Source organism: Siphateles boraxobius, unplaced genomic scaffold (assembly GCF_051911475.1).
Source record: "Siphateles boraxobius isolate OS27281-9 unplaced genomic scaffold, OSU_SipBor_1 100, whole genome shotgun sequence".
Taxonomy (NCBI): Eukaryota; Metazoa; Chordata; class Actinopteri; order Cypriniformes; family Leuciscidae; genus Siphateles; species Siphateles boraxobius.
In genome coordinates, this window is record NW_027508701.1 from 4012501 (window position 1) to 4029072 (window position 16572).

General features: G+C 41.0%; 1 protein-coding gene across 1 annotated transcript in view; it reads right to left on the reverse strand.

Annotated features, from left to right (window-relative positions):
• map3k12 (mitogen-activated protein kinase kinase kinase 12) overlaps window positions 1-16362 on the reverse strand; it is a 34166-nt gene extending 17804 nt beyond the window's left edge. Inside the window, exons 1-6 of the mRNA XM_077238378.1 lie at window positions 16109-16362; window positions 6715-7246; window positions 5658-5841; window positions 3290-3481; window positions 3056-3214; window positions 1237-1395 (exon numbers count right to left, since the gene is read on the reverse strand). Of these exons, the coding sequence (XP_077094493.1) occupies window positions 1237-1395; window positions 3056-3214; window positions 3290-3481; window positions 5658-5841; window positions 6715-7132 (1112 nt within the window). The 5' untranslated portion in view covers window positions 7133-7246; window positions 16109-16362. The remainder of the gene's footprint in view (window positions 1-1236; window positions 1396-3055; window positions 3215-3289; window positions 3482-5657; window positions 5842-6714; window positions 7247-16108) is intronic.
• Window positions 16363-16572: the final 210 nt, after the last annotated feature.

Below are 16572 nucleotides of genomic sequence, written 5' to 3' on the forward strand. Positions count from 1 at the left end.
TTGGCTTTTCATTAGTAACTACTGTAAGAATCATGGGAACAAACTAGTAATGACTCAAGTGTTACTACAAACTTATATGGGAATTATTAATTATTTGGATCCGTATTCTAAAGTGAAGATCATGGGAACTAACTAGTTATGACTCAAGTGTTACTATACTTCTAAAGAAATTTTCTAAAAGTATACTAAAGTTCACCAAAAATCTCAAACGCTTGAAATGACTTTTGTGTTTGGTTGCACAAATCATGACTAGATCATGTAGTAACACTTGAGTCATTACTAGTTAGTTCCCATGATCTTCACTTTAGAATACGGATCAAAATAATTAGTAATTCCCATAAAAGTATGAAGTATGACTTTCATCTGTGCACTATTACTTCCTAATTCGTTAATCAGAGTTTCTTTTTAGTTAATAGTAGTTACTAGATTGTTAATAAACTTTTTCAGTAGTTCTCTGGGAAGCATTAAAAAAATAGTAGTTATTGATTAGTTAATAGTGAACTACCACTTTCATCTGTGCGCTATTACTTACTAGTTCGTTAATCAGAGTTTCTTTTTAGTTAATAGTAGTTACTAGATTGTTAATAAACTTTTTCAGTAGTTCTCTGGGAAGCATTAAAAAAATAGTAGTTATTGATTAGTTAATAGTGAACTACCACTTTCATCTGTGCGCTATTACTTACTAGTTCGTTAATCAGAGTTTCTTGTTAGTTAATAATAGTTACTAGATTGTTAATAAACTTTTTCAGTAGTTCTGTGGGAAGCATTAAAAAATAGTAGTTATTGATTAGTTAATAGTGAACTACCACTTTCATCTGTGCGCTATTACTTACTAGTTCTTTAATCAGAGTTTCTTGTTAGTTAATAATAGTTACTAGATTGTTAATATTGTGTTACTCATTGGTTCTTGTGTAGTTATTCATTAACGAAGGAACCGTATTCTAAAGTGTTACCGAAAAAATTGAGCGAAATGTTTGCAGCAATTTTTGTAAAATTGGTAAAATCTAGGATTTTGATTGATTATCATTATTATAGATTAATGCATGATTTTTTTTATCCTTTGAGGTAATATGGTGTTTAAAAAAGGTCCCATGTGAAATTGTTGAAGAAGAGTTGTTGTTTTCTTCTTTTCAGATTTGTATTGGTCTTAAATTAATGATGTTGTTTGGCAGTTTGTAATATTGTTTTTTGTTATGTAAATTGTGATAAAAGGGGTTTTGAAAACCTCTCTCTCACCAGCACTGTCGGAGCAGGATTTTGAAGCCGTCCGGGCAGCTGTCAGGAAGAGGGAGCTGAAGACTGTTGTTCCCCACGCCCCATATGATGGCGGAGGAGTCCACGTCTTTATACGGGATCTCACCGGTCAGCATCTCCCACAGGACCACACCGAACGACCTGCCGACACCACATATGATGGATTCATCACCTCATTCTCTGCTGTATTCAACACTTTTATGCACAATATTATTATTTTTTCTACGCAAGCACGCCTATTTTCTTTGTAAATTAGGCTCATTATAAGTGGTTTTCGCACCGGGTAGTTATAGAAACTAAGTTATAGGAATAGCCTCCAGTATGGTTCCCGAGAACTACTGGTTCCCTTGGGAACACTTTCCTGGTTGCGCCAGTAGGAACTCTGAAGTGACGTGAGACAGGCTTGTTGTTGGGACTTTTATTTTGACGGCACTGAGAACGACTGAGGCTGAGCTCACAGTGCACACATTCTCCGTCTTCATTAGTTTACGATCTGTCTAACAGTCACGTCTAATACGTTATTAGATAGAACACACTTATACACAGAAAGTAGACAGTAATGAAAAGTTTTTAGTGTGTGCCGAGTGTTAGATATCCAGTGTTGCTGAGCAGAAATACATAATCATGTTTGTTCCCCTCAAAGTTGCGTTGGATTTTCTCCTCTGAGTAAAGGTTAAGAGCTCCGTCTATCCCTGTTTTCCATGTTCATAGACTTAGTTTCTGGAGTAAATATATAGGCTATAATAGGTGTGTTTACACTGCTTTTTTAAATGGCGGGTGCTGGTGTTTTGCGTGCGTTCGGCCAATCAGCGAACACTAACGTCACTGTAGTTCCTATAGCGCTGGTTTAGACCGACTCTGAAGTAGGAGTAATTTAGTTCCTCCAAAAGGAGTTCCTAGAACTAAAATTCGTTTCTAGTTCCTGCGGTGGCGAACACGCCAAACACCGGGAACTTACGCCAATAGTTCTAGGAACCATGAAAAGCTCTCCTTTCACAAAACTATGGGAGGCTTGTGCAGTAAAACAGAGCAGCCGAAGAGAAATGCTAACATCTGTGATCTTATGAGACGATGTGGTGTTTCACCAGAAGAGTGAGGGTGGACAACACACTCCTTCAGTGTTTCCTTCAGGGTCCGACAGCTTGTCACTGCGGGAGAGCCTCAAAGAGACAATGCTGTACCTTATCTATTTTAATATCCATGTAGTTAATGAAAGAGACGCATTTGGATTGGCATTTGCAGACACTCTGAACTCTATTGGAGTTAGACAGTGCATAGAAATGCGCTGGAGGAGGAATATGACCCATTCTGTCATCATCAACTTGAGCATTAATTCACCAAATCTGATGTGTGTCCACTGTTCAATGTTTATGTATGAATAAAAGCCTAAATTCAAGTTTTTGAAGCGTCAGTTTTGGTTGAATTGGCTGTCCATGGTGGGACTTGAAATTTCTTCATTTGTGTTTCTTACGGTCTCACGGTTTGGAACGACATGAGGGTGAGTAAATGATAACAGAATTGAAATTTTTGGGTGAATTAACCCATTAAGATTCTACTAAAATTAGATTTTTAATTTTTCTTCTAGTATTGATTGATGGTCAGCTGGTCTGGTTATCCTAACTAAATTTGATTTATTTGATTTAAATTATTGTTTGTATATGCCAACTGTAATTTTTTAAATGTCTGAGTGAGCTTGCTGCAAGCTACTTTCCCTACGGGGATAAATAAACACTACTACTATTACTACTTTTATTGAACTGCGTTAAATCCTCCCAGACCCAATCACTACTAAAGATCGTACCAGATGTCCACTTTCTCAGACACGGGTTCGTTGCGTATGACCTCAGGCGCCATCCAGGCCACGGTGCCGGCGAACGACATCTTGGTGCTCTTGTCCCTGAGCTCCTTAGACGTGCCGAAGTCTGAGATCTTCACCAGGTCGTCGTGTGTGATCAGCATACTGATGGGAGAGAGGATGATTTATCAGTGCGGGAGGAGGGGACAAACCAGGCTAAAGCTAGTCAGGCGGTCATACTTGGGAGATTTGAGATCTCTGTGGATGATCTTGTGGAGGTGGAGGTAGTTCATGCCGCCGGCGATGCCCATGGCCCAGTCCACCAGCAGGGAGGGAGTGATCTTTCTGCCAGCCCTCAGGACCTCGTAGAGCTGGCCCTGCGCACAGTACTCCATGAGGATGCAGTAACACGGGGCCTGCGTGCACACGCCCCTGAAACACACACACACACACGCTTTCAACACGCGTCTGCAGAAACTGACTGTGCTGAGAGTGTTTGCTGAGTATCAGCAGCTCAGGAGAACTTCAGTTGAGCTGTGCTAAGCCCCGCCCCCTAATGTCTTTAAAGGGATAGTTCACCCAAAAATGAAAACTCTGTCAGTAATTACTCTCCCTCATGTTGTTCAACCCCGTAAGACCTTCGTTCATCTTCGGGACACATATTAAGATATTTTTGATTAAATCTGAGAGCTGGATCACTCCTCCATAGGCTTCTTCAGGGATTGACACTCGTTCCCCGAAAAGTTATTAAAGATATCGTTAAAATAGTCCAAGTAACTTCAGTGGCTCAATCTTAAGTTTATCAAGCGACGAGAATACTTTTTGTGCGCAAAAAAACAAAAATAACGACTTTATTTCAACTATTCATTTCCTTCTCTGTGGGCTTCGAGTCAGTTCACTAGTGTAACAGCGCAGCGCTTCTGTGTTGTACGTCACACGCATCACACACATGACCAGCGTCGGCCAATAGTGAGCCTACGTGTGACGTAGCTCTACGCTATCACACTACGCTAACTGACTCGAGGTCCACAGAGAAGGAAATAAAGAGTTGAAATAAAGTTGTTATTTTTGGGGGTTTTTGCGCACAAAAAGTATTCTCGTCGCTTGATAAACTTAAGATTGAGCCAGTGTTGTCACTTGGACTATTTTAACGATGTCTTTAATAACTTTTCGGGGCTGGCAAGTTTCAATCCCTTAGAAGCCTATGGAGGAGTGATCCAGCTCTCAGATTTCATCAAAAATATCTTAATCCGTGTTCCGAAGATGAACGAAGGTCTTACGGGGTTGGAACAACATGAGGGTGAGTAAATACTGACAGAATTAAAATTTTTGGAAATTATCACATGATTGGTGCACATGTAACTTAGTCACTGTTCTCTCGCAGTGAAAAACACATTAAGGAGCAAAGAGGACACCGACAACACGCTGACAAACAAGACAGAGCAGGTTAATTTAGGTCTGAAACAGTCTCAGCTTTCAAATGTTGTCATTTTTTAATACATACAAACAATAAATACCGTTTTGAGTCTCTTTGATGTCTGGTGACAGGTCGTACAGCAACATAGTGTCGGCCCAGATCCGGCCCACATCTGGTAGACATGGATTCCACACGGCCCAGATGTGGCCCGGATCTGGGCCGACACTATGTTGCTGTCTGGTTTAGTTGAACCAATCATCTCTTCCTTCTATTTAATTTAGAGCATTAAATAAACATCAATGAACATCAGAAGGAATGTTGTTTCAACTGTGGAAAGACGTCATTTTTCAAGTTCAAGTCCACCGAAGTTAATCTACTAACTCTACTAACTCTACTGTCTGGTTTGTTAGTCAGACAAACATAATATTGGCATTATGATTGGTCAGATTGCCTGTCAAACCCTCTTTTGGCGTTAACAAATTAATGTCAGGATTTACTAAAGACACCCAGTGAAAAATTTGCCATGAACGCATAGACAGTTTTTTCACTTATGCTTTGTAGTTTTCCTGTCAGACCGCTAAGTTTATTATATTGTAGTCTTTATCATGAAAAAAAAGTGATTTACCAAAGTTTGCGCTAGTCAATTTACTGGTATTTGTGCCGTTAGAAAAGCATGTCTGGACCCATTCTGCCATTAACATGCTGCGATATTTGCTGTAGGAGGAGAAACCGCAGAGAATCTTCTCCACTCACGTTAAATTATTAGTAAAGCCAGAGGACGAAGATATCTTTTGCCAAGCTGTGTTATTTTTAATTTGCAGCGCCTGTGTTATTAGAAGATCACACTGATAATCATCAGCTCTGTTTGTGTCCCTATGCTAATTTGCGCCACCAACTGTGCACTGACGTTTATGCTAAATACGTTTGAAAATTCTGATTCATTAGAATAACATAATTCATTTTATGCCATGACATTTTTTTTATTTTTTTTATTTTCCGAAAATTCTACATTTTTCGAATTCATCCTAGACGCTTTTTCATCAAAATTGGCTCAAATATTGAGAATAACTGGAGCTTTTTCAAGCTCAAACAGCAACATCACACACTAAAGACAGATGAAGATGGGAAAACGCTTTAAATGATTGATTCTAATTGAGGGTGATGGTGTTGTGCATGTTTGCATTCACTCACTTGAAGGTAATGATGTTGGGGTGTTTGAGCTTGCGCAGATGTTTGATCTCAGTCTCCTTGATGTCCCTTACTTTCTTCACAGCCACGTCCTCACCATGAAACTTGCCCAGGAAAACTGCCCCCTGCGCCCCGCTGCCAACCCACTGCAGCTCGGAGATCTCCTCGAACGGCACCTCCCAGGAATCTGGAAGAGACATGTCATTATCCCCGCCTGAAACGACTCTGGGCCCTATCATACATCCGGTGCAATGCAGCGCTAGGTGCGACACAAGTGTTCTTAGCTAGTTTTAGCCTGACGCAGTTTTCATTTTCACGTCCTGCGCCACATTGTTTAAATAGCAAATGCATTTCTGCCCATCTGTGCGCTCATGGGCTGCTGGTCTGAGAACGAGGTGTGTTCAGGCGCATTGTTGGCGTGTTGCTATTTTGAAGAACTGAAATAGACTGAGCCACTGACCAACTGAAACCGGGTCTAAAGTGAATGGAGCAATATTTCTTTTGTTATTTAAAGTGTGCATTAGTAATATGAGCCTATAGGCGGGTCCACAATGCGCGTAAACTCTGCTTATTACACACACAGGGAGCAGCACACAAACAAGCCAAATACAAAAAAAGTAAGGATTACAATGTAAAAGATTATAATTGTGTAAATAAAGATATGGTGGAATCCGGCTTGTCCCACAGATGGTGTGCTTGAACGCTTTAACCTCACGCAAGAGCAGATCCGTTTCCTCTCTGGAGACGCGGTCAGTCTTTCCGCTTGCAAATTCCGTCATGTTACTAGCGAACTCGCCATGGCGCGAGCGCAACTGGCTTTTAAAGGGAATGGGAGATGAGACTGCACGTTACGCCCAAAACACACCCATTACTTATTAAGAGAATAGAGACTCTTTTAGACCATGCGCCGGGAGCACCGACAATTTTTCCAGTCTTTGAACTAGCGAAAGAGGATTCGGACATGCCCTAAGTGCACTTGCGCCATGCGCTTTAGACCATGCGCTGAGATTGTTAAAATAGGGCCCTGACTCTTGCTTCTGTCTCCGATTGTGGTACTCACCCTCATGGCTCTGCTTGTGCTCTGTGGAGTAGGCTTTCCCGATCATCGTCCACACTGGCTTCAGGCATCCGAACAAGCCTTCGAGAAAGCCCCCCCCGCCCGCCTGCAGCCGGAAGCTGTCGGACTGATTGCGCACGGCCCCGCCCTCGGCTCCGCCCTCCTGCAGCTTCAGCACGCTGTTGGAGAAGTTGGTGGGCTCGTCGCTCAGAGTGGGGCTGTTGCTGTGGGTGCCGCTGCCACCCCCGACGGGGTCGATGGAGAGCACGTTACGGAGGACGCATTGGGTCGGGGTGAGTTCGGTGTCTGGGGTGCTCGCTGGCACCTCTGAGTCCGGCCGGCAGAAGGGGGGATCAGAGAGCGGGGTGCTGAACCCGGAGAGGGAGGGGGAAGGGGCATGTTGCTCATGGACACAAGCCATGGGGGCAGAAGGGGCAGAGGGGGCAGAAGGGGCGAGGGTGGCCCGCGAGTTACCCACCCTTCAGGAAAGTTGCCCTCACCACTCACTCCGGAGCACCGCTGCTCGTCAACACACCTGGAGAGGGGAATCACAAAGCAAGGCTTAAGACCCGAGAAAGAGCTTACTTACTGCTTACTAGGAAAGGCAATCAAATACAATCGCATATTAGAAATGTGGATTATGGTGGATTATATCACATGTGTCACTATCAATGTGTAGCAATAGCAACTACACAAGGACCTTCCTGTACCAGTATGTAGTAACTGGGGCTGTCAAAAAATGGCTGAAAATTTAAATTTGAATTTCTTTCTTAAATATTACAAAAATTCGAATTATATTTACATTCTGAAGGCAATTAATGTTAGAGGGAAAAAAGTACTGTATTGCCCACAAGAGGGCGCAAGCAAGTACAATAAGCAAATATAAACCAAATCAAGCATTGTATCTTTCATTGAAATGAAATGACTTCACTATTTAAAGTGCATTAACTTTTCAAACAATTTCCTTAAATAAAATATAATTTCCTTACTATGCATGTAAGGAAAATTAGGTTTCAATAGTGCATAAAACTGTGTTTGTGCATCAGTAACCTGAGAAAACAGACTTCAACAGACGTGTAATTAACTACATGAACATTAAATAGCAAACTGCCATTCAGAAACAATCCACTTCTACTCACTACATCTACATATTGTTTGTCAAAAACACCAGACACTCAACTTGATCTGAGCGAGTGCTGAGCGCTTTCTGTTGACAGTGTTTCCAGCTGATGAAACACACACTCAGATCTGACCGATGTGCAGGTTTGGTCAAGTGTGTCTTTGCATGATTTTTGCCTCCAGCTGAGTGGGTTTTCGTCAGCAGGAAGAGCCCTTTTCCGCCACTTTTCAAATGAACAACGCAGCCGTAGCTGCTGTACTGGATAAGCTAACAAACACAAACCGCGCCAGTTACGCCATCATCATGTCTCCCGCGCCTCTTGACACACCAAATATTTGAATGCACGTTTTTTGCATTTGAATGTGTAGGGTTTTTTTGTTTTTTAATTCGACGAATATTCGAAATTCACATTTTTATTTGACAGCCCATGTAGGTTGTATGTGTATCGTGTATGTAGGAACATCCTGAGAAACTGCTTTCAGACTGGCTGCCAAAGCACCATAACTTTACCATAACTAATATTCCAATTCAAGTTCAACTACAAAAAATCCAAGTGAGCTTCACTTATAAACAAGCAACTATTTAGAGATTACTTTTAAATGACAAAGTCACAATAATTTGGAAAGAATAAAAAAGAAAGAGAATAGTAAATTAACTCAATCATTCCAACCGGTTTGTCTGAAACCATCATATTACTGACAGTGAAGAACTCTGTCGCTTTAATAATAAAAGCTTTTTTATTCTGCATGAGGTCAGACATGTTGGGATAATATAAACAGATGTCTGGAACGATACATGTATCGTTACACCCCTAATTTTGATACAATGCATCTCTGTGACTTCATAGAAACAGGCTGATTGGCTGAGCTGATCACCAATCATAAAGCTATAGAGTGCAACAGCACTTTCCAGTTCTGGAAGTATTTTTCCTAATAATTATTTTCCATTGGAATTTTTAAAAAGCCCTCTTTGTTTAAGAGATATTAGCCATGAACCAAACCAGCTAGTGAATCACATTACAAACTTTTAATTGAAGCACAAAATAAAGAGATATAAGAATGTGAACTTAACGGATTTAATGAGGGAAAGAACTACAGAGAAAATTAATGATTTTTACTTCCTTGATTTTCATTAATCTTGTGAAGAGAAAAACAGCTTGTGTGTAGTTGTCTTCAGATGAATCATTATCACTTCGGATTGATAAACCTGGGCAACGTGCACTAAATTTTTATTTGTTCAAAATAAATGATTCTTCGTGAAAAAAAATATTTGGTTTACAAACCAAACCAAGCATGTGAAATACCTTTTTGTGCACTTAAATATCCCACTGCACATGCAGAATAGTGGAATAAGGCCCCATCCACACTACTGCATTTTATTTTAGAAACGGAGAATTAAAACGAATACGATCTCTGTCCACACCAGCGTTTTAGCTGCGTATTAGAATTGATCTCCGTCCACATTAAAACGACTGAAAACGTGGATCACGTGACCATTCACCTACACTGGGCGTGCGCGTGCCAGGAATCAGATTGACTATTCCTCAGATTTCGCTGAGATTGATAAGTGCCGATCTGGACATTCGAAAGTTTTCACACCATTCCTCAGGAACCACAACCACCATGCGCTGGTTCTTCCCGGCTTAACCCAAAACCGACGCTCCATGTACGGTCGATACCGCCGCTGCACACGGGAACTGTCACAGATCGCTGGAATAATAGCTTGCCTGCGGAGCATGTAGGCAGTTATAGCATTGTAAAATTCAGAATTTACTTGCACTAGCGTAACTGGTAGTCCAGGCTGTTGTTGAATATTTTCTTCCGTTGTATGACACCCAATCAGAGAGCCGAGCGTGAGCCTCTGCGTCATCGTTTCTAAAGTCCTCCGTTTTGACCCGTGTACACTAAAACGCCCTCCGGAGATTTAAAACGCAAAACGGGGTCGGCAGCGTTTCTAAACTTCTCCGTTTTAGGTCTTCGTTTTTGCCATTTTAGTCTGGACGGGAGGAGCAAACGTAGCAAAAGGTCTCCGTTTCTAAACTAAAACGTAGTAGTGTGGATGGGGCCTAAAAATACCAAGATGAGGCCAGCACAACAAAAGCACTCTCTAAATTATCATTTGACTCTTTGGGTTTTCCTGCAGCTCTACAGAGAAAATCCAATTATCAGGTCCTGGAGCGCCTCAGCACTGCACTTCGGATGTGTCTCCATCGCTCCGGAGGCCAGAGCCCTTGAAGCGGGGACTCTGGAGTGAGCAGGACACTTGTGTCTCACATTGGGGCTGTTTGGCGAAGGGAGCGATTAAAGACAGCGCCAACTTCACAAGAAATCATATCATGTGCCGTCCATTGATCCATCAGCAGTTCTTACAATAACAGTCTCGGTTACACTTTATTTCGATAGTCCACGTAAATATTCTACTAACTATGAGTAACTTTGCAACTACATGTCAACTAGTAGTCATTAGTAGACATGGTAGAATAAGTTGAAACGTAGTTGTCTGTTGGGAGCATCAAAATAAAGTGACATTATTAAGCAGTCTACTAATACTCTAATGACTGCTAGTTGACACGTAGTTACTTATAGTTAGTAGAATATCTAAAGTAGACCATCGAAATAAAGTATAACTGGGATCTCATATTATTGGTGTAACGGTCACCAGCTGGAGTGCCCTTGAGAGCCACCAGAGGGCACTCCAGATAAGACTATTATCACTCACAAACTACATTTCCCATAACTCACTGCCCGGACTTACCATCACTGATCACATTCACCTGTACCTCATTCACTGATTGCATTCACCTGTGTCTCATCCTGTTAGTCTGTCTATTTATACCAGGTTCATTAATTCACTCACCGCGAAGTCTTGTTTTAGTGTCACACTGCAATTCTGAGCATTCTCCCCGTTTTCTTGTCTCTTGGTCTTTTTGGATTTCTTGCCTGTTTTGGATTACTCTTTTGCCTCTGACCCCTGCCTGCTTTGTGTGTTTGTTTGTACGGACTGCCTGCCTGTGTTTGACCTTGCCTGTTTTGGATTACCCCTTAATAAAACTGCATTTGGATTCTCCACCTTCGTGTCTCGGAGCAGTTTCGTGACAATTGGCTGTTACATTTTGCAGGTTGTCACAGTGAGCAAATATATCCACTTAAACACATTTCCTACACATGAACCACATCAAACATAACTATATGTGATGATACAGTGTGTAATATATTCAAACGTATGCTACGTAAACTTATATATGAACTTAAACATCAAGCCATCAAGCTTTAAAGGATTAGGTCAATTCAGAATTTTTTCAGAAATGTCCTGATAATTTACTCCCAGCCGAGGAATAAGAGTCTTATCAAGCCAAACCATCGGTCATTTTCTAAACAAAATAAACATTTATATATTTTTTAACCACTAATGCTGGTCTTGCACTAGCTGTGATGCGACACACATTACGTAATCACGCTGAAAGGTCAAGCGTGACGTAGGTGTAAGAACAGACCCACTGTTTACAAAGCCAACGTGCAAAAACTAACTCAAACGGTATTTACAAAAATAAATAAATAAAAGGTAAACAACGATGTCGGACAATTTTGAAGTTGGAGGAGAAAATGAAATGAGAGTTTTTCACTCTACTCTACATTTTCAGCCTGACCTTTCCAACATGATTACGTAATGCATGAAGTCGTGGACGTGCAAGACCAGCATTTGTGGTTAAAAGTATATAAATGTTTATTTAGTTATAAATGTGCGCTGGTTTGTCTAGATCAGACTCTTATTCCTCGGCTGGATCGTGTCGAGACTTTGAAGCTGCACTGAAACTCACATTTGGACCTTCGACCCGTTGGAGAAAAATCCTGGAATTTTTTCCACAAAAACCTTAATTTCTTTTTCACAAAGAAAGAAAGACATGAACATCTTGAACATTGTGGGGGAGAGTAAATTATCAGAAGATTTTAATTCTGAAATGAACTACTCCTTTAAATGAGGACTCGCCATCACTTGAAGTGACCATCACATGGACACTTCATGACCGGGTGTACAGTGACCCTTAACCCATAGTGCCCTTCAAGGGTGCAAAAACACTGTTGAGATTGGGCACCATGTCCCGGAGCCTCTACAAGCTGATGATGTAAATCAGGGGTGCTTCAGTATTGAGAAACACTGGATTATGGGACTGAGCTAATAATCCAGCAGGGCTCAGCTGATACTGCTAATGTCCAAACACTGGCCAGTGAGTCGACCTGTCCGACACAGTATTCTTCTCATTCATAAGAAAAGAGGTAATCAACAGCAGGTCATCATCAGCAAGAGTTGCTGCAGATGATCGCCAAATACTGAGTGTGTAAAGCAGAACACAACGCTTGAGCTTGTTAACTACTGCTGCTTTACCCTATTCATTTTCACACAGCCGCAATTAACAATATATTGAGTAAAAAGTGAGCTCTTCGCAATGGACAAAAAAACTGTATGAATTGTAGCATAGTAATCTGCATTCATCAGAAATGCAGAATAAGTCTCTGAAAAGATGAGTTTGTGTTGGTCTAGGGGTAAGAGTCTAGCTTTGGGTGCGATCCCGGACGAGCCCCCACTTTTTCTTAGATTCTTCAGGTCCTTGCACCTTAAGTCCGAAATTCTCGTCCGAAATTTTTGCGAGTTAAAAATGATATACGACCTCACGTTGTCACGATCCCTGTATCATGGTTCCTTGTTGTGGATTCTTATTTTGAAATGTATTTTCTGTTCTCCTTATATGATTACTTCCCCTTTTCTGTGTAGTTCATGTTTGCCTTTGTCTTGTTTATCACCATAGTGATAAATCAGTTTCAGGTGTGCCTTGTTAACCTCTTGTCATCCTGTCTATATATTCCCCAGTGTTTCAGTCTTGGTTTGTCGATTGTTGTCTTTACATGTTGTGTGAAGCTGTTGTGTTCCTGCTCTCTTAATAATGCTTCACATTCCTGCTCCTGCTCCTGTTCCTGGTCCAGGATTATCTTTGTTTTTGTTTTCAATAAATACTGCTGCAACTGGATTCAAACCTCTCTTAGTCTCTGCTAACACGTAACACAGGTTGTGTCAATCATGTTTACACACTGCCTCCGAAACTTTCGTCCGTCATAAAAAAAATTCCGATCGGGTTCAATTTTCTGCGTTTTCTCATCCGTAGCAAGCCTTTTGAGGGGTGTTTTGACAATTCAGAGCCACCGTACACGCAAACTCCAAAATCCAGAACTGTTAAAGATCAATTGGTTCAGGGAAGTTGGTGGTCTTCTTTTTAATATGTGGCTCCAGTATCACTAGCAAAACATCAAACTGAGCCGCTGACATCCTGAAGTGAACTTTGAATCTCTCGGGATAATCCCGCAGTGAACTCTCCTGCCTCTCTACGCAATCTCAGGATTGGATGATGGACCAATATTTCCTCTTTCCTTTTCCCTTTTTAAGAAGAGAGAGGACAACTAAATCATCCTCAGTGCCTGACTCCATTTTGTATTGTATTGCGAATTTTTTCGTAATGGATTAATTAATATACAAGATTTTTTGTTTGCGTGAAGAATTTTTAGGATGACAAATACATAAAAACGCATAAGAAAATTTCAGTCTCAGAGTGCAAACAAGGACCGTTAGACATAGACTAAGCTTGCAGTGATTTGTTACAATGATGAAAAGAAGAAAAATCAATTGGGAAAACTTCAGGTTCCGACAAGGTCAAAACAATAAACAAACCCCAACTTAAACCTGCCTCTACTTAACCTCATCAAAAGAACAGAAAAAGAAAATACTAAATTATCTTCCCTACCTACCCAGTGCTTTAGAGACAAATAAAATAACAACAAAAATGAATGGCATCAGACCCCTACAACCCATTAAACCAATGATTAAAAAATGTACAAAGTATATACAAATATGCACCCAAAATACTATCTAAAAATTAAACACAATAACAGCTGAGGTTGTAACACCCCCACCCATAAGACTAAACAAGAGCCACAAGACTATATTTATATATGTTTTTTTTTTTTTACTGTTTCTTTTTAATGCATAATCTCCAAATTGAAACTGACAGATAAGTGACCATCGCATAAGACGATGATTTGTGTCACATATGCAGAGAAGGAAAACAAGAGGGTTATGATCAGTATAAACAAGAATGAGTTGTGCAACTAGAACCAAGATATACTTCAACATGTTGCAAGGCCCTTAAAGGAGTAGTTCACTTCAGAATTAACATTTCCTGATAATTTACTCTCCCCCACGTCATCCAAGATGTTCATGTCTTTCTTTCTTCAGTGGAAAAGAAATTAAGGTTTTTGAGGAAAACACTCCAGGATTTTCTCCATATAGTGACTTCAATGGAGTCCAACGGGCCGAAGGTCCAAATGTGAGTTTCAGTGCAGCTTCAAAGTCTCGACACGATCCAGCCGAGGAATAAGAGTCTGATCTAGACAAACCAGCGCACATTTATAACAAAATAAACATTTATATACTTTAACCACTAATGCTGTTCTTGCACGAACTGTGATTCGACACACATTATGTAATCACGCTGAAAGGTCACGCATGATGTAGGCGTAAGAACCGACCCAGTGTTTATGAAGCGAACGTGCAGAAAAAATAAATAAATGAAAGGTAAAAGAACAACGTGAACGATTTTGAAGTTGGAGGAGAAAACCCAGAACATGCGAACAGACATTTCAGCGTGATCACGTAATGTGTCGCATCACAGCTAGTGCAAGATGAGCATTAGTGGTTAAAAGTATATAAATGTTTATTTAGTTATAAATGTGCACTGGTTTGTCTAGATCAGACTCTTATTCCTCGGCTGGATCGTGTCGAGACTTTGAAGCGGTTTTGAACCCGTTGGACTCCATTGAAGTCACTATATGGAGAAAATCCTGGAGTGTTTTCCTCAAAAACCTTAATTTCTTTTCCACTGAAGAAAGAAAGACATGAACATCTTGGATGACATGGGGGAGAGTAAATTATCAGGAAAAGTTAATTCTGAAGTGAACGACTCCTTTAAAAGAGCAAGAGCTTCTTATTTCTGTAGTGCTGTAGTTAACCTGGTGAAAACTGAACTTCTTCTTGAAGAATCTGAGCAAGAGTTCAAACACACAGAAACATGATAGATTCATCTGCACATCCACAGACTATCAGCGTTTGGTCATATTTTATGTTTTGGTCATTTTGTTGTTTTGTCATTTTTATTAAAATCTTTATAAAATATGGCTATATGCATTTTTAATATAGTACTTATCTAATAGCACTATATAGAGTACTAATAACATATCTAATATCTAGAAATGTTGCATTGCCATCTAGCTGAAGTAAAATTACATTCAGCAATGATTTTATTTCAAGTACTGCATTTTTATGTTTTTAGTTTTAGTTAACTAAACCTTTTAATAGGTGTGTATATATATTGTTGAGGTCTTGAGGTGTTTCTAGTCGCAGATTTTATTACATTTACAATATTTTATTGCTCCCCAGCTTTTTGTTAACATGGACTAGATAAATGTTTCTACATATTTAAGTTGGTGGTTGACATGCAGGTTTCAAATATTAAGCTAAAATAATTTTAAACCACATGCATTCTCCAATTGTACAATAAGATTGTTATAGACTTATATTAATCACTTAATTCTGTCACACTTCTAATTATAGGAACTGCTGAACAGTTTCAAATGAATGGTGACCAGTCATAGCACCTAAATATACACTTATTCTTTAAATATTAATAAACAATTATGTTATTACTCAACACAAACTGCAATAGTGGAGTAAAAACATCCTCGAATCTATACACGCATCTGCATGAAATATATGATGAATATTGACGTGCTGTACAGAAATCACGGCGCTTCTGCTCGACGCTTGCGCGCGCGTCACGCCGCTCTCTGCACAATATGGCAAAATTGCATAACAAACGCACGCGTGCGCTCCTGAACGACGCGATTTCTCGCGCGTGTCGTGTAAACACCATTGCGGTGTACAGGCAAAAACAGCGCACAAACGCACGCGACGAGAACGCGCTGATGAAAGGCAGTAAATGGACGCATTTGTTGAGATGTGATGTCATTGGCGTCAATGGCGCGCGCGAACGCGTCCAGCCGCGCGAAGTACCGCAATGAGTGAGGAGACGATGCACACACACACACACACACACTGCACGAACACATACTGATCTCATCTCATCTCATCTCTCCCGCTGGCGTGTACAGGCTGTGCCGCGCGGAGAGGCTCGCGTCGCGTCGCGTGTGTGTGTGTGTAGATGGTGAGCAGTACCGTGTCTCTGGAGGATGGATGCTGTTGTCAGTGACGGGTGGATCTGATCTGATGTTCCGCGGTAAACGCGTCTCTGTCCTCGATCCCCGCACGCGCGTGCTGTTCTCTAGGCTCGGCGTGGTGTGTGTGGTGTTCTGGCCCGGTCCGGTTCGAGCTCCATCGGCTGGTTTGCGCGATCACGGATTCGGGTCCATTAGTCGAGCGGAAGGAGCTGTTCTCCTCTACGGTGCTGAAGTGACGTCACGGGGCGCGATGACGCCCGCTAGAGGGCGCGCGCGCGCGTTACCGTGAGAGCGAGCATGACGTCAAAGCCACAATCGCTGAATGAGTGTGTGTAAATACGGCCTGACCTTCAGTTTATATTTTAAAGCGTTTAAAGGAAAACCTCCTGTTTTTATTGTCGTTCCACGCCGATAAATATGACACACTTCACACGTGACGTCGAGAACGCTTGGAGAATCTGT